General features: G+C 41.6%; 1 protein-coding gene across 1 annotated transcript; it reads right to left on the bottom strand.

Annotated features, from left to right (window-relative positions):
- Window positions 1–7,438: 7,438 nt before the first annotated feature.
- LOC147630183 (uncharacterized) lies at window positions 7,439–8,837 on the bottom strand. The gene is made up of 3 exons (XM_086811033.1): window positions 8,452–8,837; window positions 7,714–8,170; window positions 7,439–7,591 (listed from the first exon to the last, which is right to left on the bottom strand). The coding sequence occupies exons 1-3, from the start codon at window positions 8,835–8,837 to the stop codon at window positions 7,439–7,441; spliced, it is 996 nt and encodes a 331-aa protein (XP_086667159.1).
- Between the last annotated feature and the right edge of the window lie 530 nt (window positions 8,838–9,367).

The raw sequence follows: 9,367 nt of genomic DNA, 5'->3' as shown, positions 1-9,367 counted from the left end.
ATTTTTCTTTGAACAATTTGTTAAAAGAATTTAAAGATGTTTTTTTTCGAAAACATTGCCAAAAGGTTTACCTCTAGATAGAGGGATAGATCATCCCATATAAGTTATAAAGGATTCAAAGGCAATTAGTAAGCCACCTTATAGAGTAAGTTTAATTGAAAGACAAGAAGTTGAAAAGCAGCTGGGGGCTGAATATTTAAAACAAGGCTTTATTAGGCCAAGTAAGTCTCCCTGGGCTTCACCAATATCATTAGTGAAGAAAAAAGATGGATCTATGTGCTTGTGCATAGATTATCATGGATTGAATGCAATCACAATAAAAAATAAATTTTCTATTCCCAGGATAGATGAGTTGTTTGATAAACTTAAAGGTGCTAAATATTTTAGTAAGATAGATTTAAGGTCTAGATATCATCAAGTAAGAATTAGAATTGAAGATGTGCTAAAAACAACATTTAGGACATCTTTTGGGCACTATGAGTTTTTAGTTATACCTTTTGGTCTAACTAATGCTCCCGCTACTTTTATGACAGTGATGAACACTATACTTCATCCTTATTTAGGAAAGTTTGTGGTGGTTTTTATTGATGATATATTAGTCTTTAGTCAAAATAAACAAGAACATATTGAGCACCTTAGAAAAGTATTTCAATTATTGAGAAAAAAAATATATTTGCTAAAAAATCTAAATGTGATTTCTTCAAAAAAGAAGTGCAATATCTTGGACATAGTGTGTCTAAGGAAGGGATTTATATGGATCCTTATAAAGTTGAATCTATATTGAGATGAAAGGCCCCATTTAATATAGATGAGTTACAAACCTTTTTAGGACTTGCTGGGTTTTATCAAAAGTTTAGAAGCAATTATGCTAAGATAGCTGTTCCAATGACGCGAACCAGCTTAAATGAAAAGAAAAACAATTTAGTTGGACTTATGATCAACAAACTAAAATTAAAAAATAAAAAGTAGTAATAGCTATTGCTCCTATTTTGCAAATAGTGGATCCAAATGAATCATTTATATTGGAAATGGATGCTAGTAATTTAGCTATAGGAGCAATATTATTGTAGAAGGGAAGGCTAGTTGCATTTGAAAGTAAAAAGTTGGACAAAGCTCAAAGTAACTATTCAACTTATGAGAAAGAACTGTTTGCAATTGTGCATGCTCTTAAAAAGTGGTGTCATTATTTGTATGGTGCTAATTTTGAAATATTATATGACCATGAAGTCTTAAATGGTTAAGTACTCAAAAGGAGTTAAAAGGTAGGTGTTAACTCAATTCTAGGGTTAACAAGATCTATCGCCATTATCTTACATCAAGGAGTCACGGTAGATACACCAAAGGGTCATACATTCAAGATATGAAGCAATAGTGTCCAAAGCGACAACTTGGATGGGTGCTCGTAAAATGGTGTGACAGAGTATTTATGGCGATTCCCACTTCAAGTGCATGTGGTAGTAAGCAAGGATGAAGTTCTAAGTGATGTACTTCATGGATATATTATGAGAGTAGTCATTATTACATTAGGCCTCTTATGAGCCTAAAGTGCCCGGTCGGCCATAGTTTAAGTGAGTGTGAACTCTTATGGCCATGTATATAAGTAAATATCTCTCATAATACAACATAATCTCCCATTGTACAATTAAGTCTTGCTCTTGCTAATCTCTCTTCTCCCTAATGCATGCTAGTGAGTGTGTGTGAGTGAAGTGAGGTGAGAGGAGGGATGAGTATCCGTAGTGCAACGCGGCGGTGTGACAATGCTCATGGGAGGGTGGTGGAATTTCTTCTCAAGGAGTTGTAGAGCTTGGAGACCACAAGGGTTATGAGCTCGGCCATTGGAAAGATCCTCACGACAGTTGCGGTTCACTAGGTAATCTCTTTTTGGATGTGTTTCAAGGAGGGTTAGGGTGAGCCATAACATATTTAGCACCGCCGGGGATCCATCCCTTTGGCTTTTTCCATCGTTTTGCCTCTAATCTAAGCATAACCGATTGCCCATTATCTTGATTAATGGTTTTCCATGAAAAAGATATGGATTTGATGGTGATTTGTGTGAGATTTGGTGTAGAATAGCTCTCTTTTTTGTTTTTCAAAAGAATGCTTTTTGCTTAATTTTTAAATTAATTTATTATTATTATTATTATTTTGTGGTTTTTCATGTTCTTAGGGCTTGCATATAGTTTGTATATTAGGCTTAGTTTGCATCCATTATATAATGCAATAGAATGCAATTTTTAGTGAATGTTAGCTCTCTTTAGTGTTAAACATAGAACTAAGATCATTAATTTTAGTTTGATTGTGTGTTTGTTGTTAAAATTGTTTAGAGTAGAGTGTTAACAAGCATTAGGAGTAGATTAACATTTTAAAAAATTTCTTAAAACCATAAAAAATCCTTGAATTTGACTAATTTCTCTTAATGGACTGGTTTTTATCATTGAGGGTGATTAATCTTGCTCAAGAGGCAAAAAATTTAGAAAATGTGTTAATTGGGATCTAAATTGATCATGAGTAGTCAAAATTGGTGTTTTTGAGTGTTTTGAGAGCATCTAGATGCATCAAAACACCTAATCACATCAAATTTTCATCAATTGGAGAAATTTGACTCTCTTTGCTTAATTTTACCTTAAAAGAGGAGATCATAATTAAGAGTCTAATTAATCTCCCCCTTTTTTAGATTAATTTACACAATTGTTGATGCACAATGATTAGCATTCCCTTGCTCTATCCAATGATGTGCTCAATTGTGTGAATTAATTAAGGATTAGTGGTTAATTAGAGTCCTTGATTAGTGTAAAAGAGGGAAAGATTAGGGAAAGGCTAATGAGCATTCAATGAGTAGATGCTCATGAGTTGTCAATTTGTCCATTTTGGGGGTCATTTATGAAGGGTGCAAGGGGTGTCATTAAAAGATTGACTCTTTTATTCCCACTTACCTTTTTGGGAAAATGCCCATATCCCTTCCATTTTAAATTCAATAAATATCCCCCCGAAAAAGAAAAATTCGTATTTCCCACTAGACTCCCAAAAAATTTTTTGGGGTGAAAACTTCATGGTTCATGGAACCTTTTTTTTTAAATCGTGAAAACTTCACGGTTCATGGAACCTTTTTTTAAAAAAATTCGTGAAAACTTCATAGTTCATGGAACCTAAAAACTTCACAATTCATGGAACCTATAATTTTTTTTTAAAAAAATCGCGAAAACTTCGCGGTTCATGGAACCTGAAAACTTCACAGTTCACGAAACCTAAAAGGTTCACGAAACCTTTTTAAGAAAACGAATTTAATAATCCGTGAAGTCTAGTTCACGGTGTGAACCATTTTCTGCAATTTCACGGAACTAGAGTTCACGCCCAAAAAAAATGAATTTAATAATCCATGAAGCGGAGGGTTCACGGCGTGAACCATTTTTTGCAATTTCATGGAACTAGAGTTCATGCCCCAAATTTTATATATATATAAAACTCGTGAAGTTTGTCGACGTGAAAAGGGGTTCGTTGGCAAAAAAAAAAAGGACTTTGGAAAACACCCCTGTTTAGAGGCCCGTATCTCCTAAACCATAAATCTGATGAAGGTGCTTTAGGACTTATCGAAAAGGTAACATCGAGCTCTTCGACTTTGGACTTGGCCGTCCGAGGTCAAAATTGACCATTTTGGCCTTTGACCAGAAGCCTCGACTCGACTTGGAGATCGAGGTAAAAACAACCCAAAAACCACGAAAAATTACAAAAAAACAGCGCGAAAATGATGACGAGCCATATTCGGGCTACTTTTTGAATGTCTAAATGACAAAATCACGGACGACTCAGGGAAACAAAGTTGTAGTACTCCAAAAATACTACAACTTCCTCATACAGAGTTTTTCAAAATTCCTTTTGGAACACCCTAAAAAACGTCCTGCGAAACATGGAAGAAATTCTCAAAATTTTTTTTCCATCTTGAGACAGTGATGGAAAATAGGTTTTAGAACCTTCTCTTCCATTTGGGAAGTTACTAGCATACGCTTTTTCTAGAAAATTATCTCTAAGAGGTCATTCATGTGCGTATAGCGCCTAAGCTAAGGGCGAAGTATGAGAGTAGTTATTGTAATTGCATTAGGCCTCTTATGAGCTTAAAGTGCCCGGCTGGCCATAGTTTAAGTGAGTGTGAACATTTATGGCCATATATATAAGTGAATATCTCTCATAATACAACATACTCTCCCATTGTGTAATTGAGTCTTGCTCTTGCTAATCTCTCCCCCTAATACATGCTAGTGATTGTGTGTGAGTGAAGTGAGGTGAGAGGAGGGACAAGTACTTGTAGTGCAACACGACTATGTGACAACGCTCGCGGGAGGCATGGTGGAATTGATTCTCAAGGAGTTGTAGAGCTTGGAGACCTCAAGGGTTTTGAGCTCGGCCATTGGAAAGATTCTCAAGTAGTCTCTTTTGGATGTGTTTCAAGGAGGGTTAGGGTGAGCCTTAACAGTAGGAAGGCTAGATGGGCAGAAATCCTACAAGAGTTTGATTTTCAAATTAGATATAGAAAAGGAAAATTTAATGTCGTGGGAGCAAATGCTCTAAGTCGAGCACCCATGATAAATGAGTTGGGTTTTACTCAACTAGAAAGTGAGTTGCTGGCTCACTTAAAAGGAAAATGTGCTAATGACCCTAGCTATCAAGTAGTTTGGAATTACAAAGATAACTCTCAAATAGAGAGTAAAGAAAATGCAGCTACTAGTGATAAAAGAGTGTCACTTAAAAAAGATAGTGGTTCAAAGGAATCACTTAAAGAAGGGTCAATAAGTGAAAAAGATCGTTGGGAAAAAAAAATTCATTGTGATAATGGGTACTTGTTATATAAAGGTTGCATTTGTGTGCCCAAAGAAAAAAATATTCGTGAGAATATTTTATTAGAATGTTATGAGAATCCAAGTGCGGGGCACCCAAGAATTTCTAAGGCCTATTCACTTGTTAAAAGATAGTTTTATTGGGCAGGTTTAAAGAAGGACATCCAAAATTATGTTATAAAATTCCCTAATAAGTACCAAGTTAATAAAGCTGAGTGCCTAAAAGTAGCTGGATTATTACAACCACTACAAATACCTGAGGGTAAGGAGGAAATGTCAGAGGAGGCAGCGGAAGATGCGGGAGAAAATTGACATGTGAGAAGAAGACCAAACACGAAGAACAACGAACGGAGCGTATACGGAGTGTGAGCGATGCAAGAAACCTTCGGAGTGATGAAACAAAGTATCGGGAAGACTCTGGAACACTACAACTCACCTGAAGCGCGGAGACACAGGCTCCGGAAAGAAACCTGCAAGTGTAGGTGGGCTGTCTTGGAAGTGTGGTCAACCCATAGAGACTGTAGCCGACTGAGAACAGGTGCGAGAAGTCCTCCGAATCAGCCCACAAATGAAAACACTGATGAAGAGGCTTCCGGAGAGCACCAGAGACAAGCCGGAGTACACAGGAGTGTGTGTGTGTGTGCACGAGATAGCCAGAGAGTGTAGAGAAGAGTCAGCGCTAAAGGTAAATGCACAGGTACACTCACCCGGAGAGAGACAACACCTGCACTCTGGATTGCACTGGAGGGAAACGCACACTCCTCGTTGTACACTGCATTGCGAATGTGAGTACGTAGCCTTTGCTTAAGTACTCACAGACTCACGTTTGCCTGACTACCTTAGTCGGATAATTGATTTACTCAATTAAAGTCACTCTTTTCCGACTTAGACTAACTTGGGTGGACATAACTACTCGAGTGCATACTACAGGCCTCAACTGGGCACAAAAACAGGCAGACAACCTCACGAGGCCGGGCACAGCCACAAAACAACCGTCACTCACTCCTAGAACCCACGGGAATGGAAATACGTGACTTCGGAATGGATTTCCGGAACACGCAAAGCCGAAGTAGAAAACTCCTCCTCTCGCTCCCAGTGACTACGGGAGATACCGAAGATGATCGTCGGCGGATAGACTATGTAATTTCGGAGTGGAATTACGTAAGTGGGAACATCCGGGAACAACATCCGGAACAAACATCCGCTAACACCCCCTCTCAGCTCCGGGATCTGGAAACAACCCAAGGGAGCTGGAGTGAGAAGTGAGAAGCATCTGAGGAAGAGGCTTCGTCAATAAATCTGCAGGATTCGATGCCGTAGGACAGTACCGAAGATCAATCGTACCATCCAACACCCTCTCATGAACAAAATGATACTAGATCTCGATGTGCTTAGTGCGGGCATGAAAGACTGGATTCCGAGCAATCGCTATGCAACTCTGATTGTCGATGGAGAGAACAGTCGTGTGTTGGGGATAGCCTAACTCCTCCAAGAAACGCTGCAACCAAATGACTTCACAAGTAGCAGAACAGGCAGCACGATACTCAGCTTCCATGGAGGAAAGAGCGACAGTCGGCTGCTTCTTACTAATCCAAGAAACAACTCCGGATCCGATGGAGAATGCATAACCTGTGGTAGAGCGTCTGGTGTCGGAATCACCTCCCCAATTGGAGTCACACCAGCCATACAAGGTGACTGAAGAACCTGGATTACCTGCTGCATACCACATACCAAGAGTAGAGGTATCCTTAAGATATCGGAGAACTCGCAGAGCTTGCCTCCAGTGAGACTGGCGAGGCGACTGCATAAACGAACTGAGGATGCCCACAACAAAACTTAAATCGGGCCTCGTATTGAGGAGCCAAATGAGAGAACCAACAAGCTGTTGATACAAACTGGCATCCGCAAAACCGAAAGTGTCCTGAGTAGACAACTTCGCATTTGCATCCATCGAAGAAGAGATTGGTCGGGCATCTTTCATAAGAAAACGGTCCAACAGCTCTTTGACATACCACTGTTGGGAAACAAACATACCACCTAATGACTGCTGAATCTCCAGACCAAGAAAGAAGTGAAGAATGCCGAGGTCAGTCATCTCAAACCGCTTACATAAAGACGCCTTCACCTTTTCCACCAATTGAGAATCATTTTCGGTGATGATTAAATCATCAACATAGAGAACCAGAATACAAACACGATCCTGTTCTCGAAGAAAATAGAGGTTGTAATCCGCAAGCGAGCGTTGGAAGCGCAACTCCTTGAGATAGAGGTCCATCTTCTCATTCCAAGCGCGGGGAGCTTGCTTGAGTCCGTAAAGAGCCTTGAACAACCTGTACACATATGCTTCTTTACCAGGAACCTCAAAACCGGGAGGTTGAGCGACATACACCTCCTCCTTCAAATCGCCATTAAGGAAAGCAGACTTGACATCCATCTGGAAAACGGACCACCACTCATGAGCGGCAAGAGCGAGAACAATCCGAATTGACGTCATGCGGGCTGTGGGAGCAAAAGTCTCATCGTAGTCGATTCCTTCCTTCTAGGTAAATCCGCGAGCCACAAGTCTAGCCTTGTGCTTATCCAAAGAACCATCCGAGCGATACTTGGTCTTATAGACCCACCTCGTGCCGATGATCTTCCGCCGGCCGCGGAGGATGAGGAACAAGCTCCCAAGTGGCATTCCTCTCGATGGATAGAATCTCTGCTTCCATGGCTGCCTTCCACTTGGGAAGTGAAAGAGCGTCGTGAATAGTGACAGGTTCCTGAGATGCCAAAATGGAGGTCAAAAGAGCATTAATTGGTCTGCAACAACAGACTGGCAGACTGAGTACGGGAACGAGTGCGAGGGTCGGACTCGTTCCAAGATGCACGGTCAGTGACAAACGGAATCCTTCAGTGTCTGGATGAGCCACTTCGGTAACCGCTCAAGCTCCGAATCCACTGAGTCCTCTTGAACTTTATCATCCTCAATGACAGCTTCCTCGAGAGGTAACAATGTCGAGGTATCCGGAGCAGAAACAAGACGCTCGGATGTCGAAGGCGTCGAGGGAGAGGGAATCTGAGGAAGATCAGGAAGAAGAATGCCATCGGAAGGGATGGCTGAAGTGTTGAGATCCGCAAGAGGAACATCCAGAGAAGTAAGCTCCGGAGAAACAAGAGGAGAAGCCTCCTCTGAGGGCGAACGGGAAACTACCTCTAAAACAGAGGACTCGTCGAAAATCACATCACGGCTCTGCTCCACACGACGATTCACTGGATCATACAGTCGTCGTCGATAGGAAGCAGAAATAGAATTATACCCCACCAGAAGGAACTTTTGAGACTTCGCATCAAACTTGGATCTATTTTTCTTTGGAACAAATGCATAAGCATCACAGCCAAAGATGCGCAGATGAGCAACTAATGGTTTTCGAGAGAAGTACACCTGATACGAGTCTGGTGAGGAACTACGGAAGTACGAGCACGATTGAGGATGTGGACGGCGCACGCAACCGCCTCGGCCCAAAGAAAACGAGGCAAACTCCGATGCTCAAGCATCGTGTGAGCCATCTCCACCACTGTCCGGTTCTTCCGCTCGACAACACCATTCTCGGACGGAGTGCCAACATTGGCAAGCTCTCACCGGATACCAAACTCTGCGCAAAAATCAACAAAACCATGCGAAGTAAATTCTGAACCATGATCACTTCGAACCGCCTTCAGAACATTTTTGGACTCTTTCTCTGCGGAAATACGCCAAGAAATGAAAGTACCCAACATGTCTGATTTACGAGTGAGGAAGTAAACCCACATGAACCTGCTGTAATCATCAACAATCAGCATGAAATACTTAGAGCCACCAAGAGAATTCACTGACATCGGACCACATAAGTCCGTATGGACCAACTCCAAAGAAGTAGTAGCTCGTCTGGAAGCCTTCCTGGGAAAGGCTTCCCTATGCTGCTTCCCCCTGATGCAAGGAACACACTGACCTTCGGGAGGCTTCACATCGGGGAGACCACCCACCATCTGCTGAGTGAAAGCCTAACGAAGAGCATCACCATGCAAGTGACCAAACCGATAGTGCCACAGGTCACCCGCATTCCCTACGGTAGAAGTGAGAGCGTGGAGCTTGTACAACCCATTGGATGGGAAGCCCCCTCTGACTTCCTCACCGGAAATCTTATCCCGGATAGAAACAAAAGTTTCATCAAACAATACCTGCTTGCCGAGCTTGCAAATCTCTGATACGGAGAGGAGGTGGTAACCAAGCTGAGGGCAATAGATAACACGAGAGGAGTGAACACCTCCTCTCCTATCGGGAATGAGATCCATGGTCCCCTCACCGAGTATAGGGACCGCTGACTTGTCGCCAAAATTGATGTCTCCATTCTTGGCCCTGAAATCCTTTAGGTCATGATGGGATGGAGTCATATGCAACGCAGCACCACTGTCAATAATCCACTCTCGCTGGGAAAGAGCAAGAGTCTCCAGAGTAGCATCTGTCTTAAGACATGTAACCTCTCCAAGAAATGCCGGAGATGAGCTCTGTGGAGTAA

Source organism: Cibotium barometz, chromosome 17, assembly GCF_041138505.1.
Source record: "Cibotium barometz isolate CiBa-2024 chromosome 17, ASM4113850v1, whole genome shotgun sequence".
Classification (NCBI taxonomy): Eukaryota; Viridiplantae; Streptophyta; class Polypodiopsida; order Cyatheales; family Cibotiaceae; genus Cibotium; species Cibotium barometz.
Note: the sequence above shows the minus strand (reverse complement) of the source record. Positions and strands in the feature narration are given on the sequence as shown.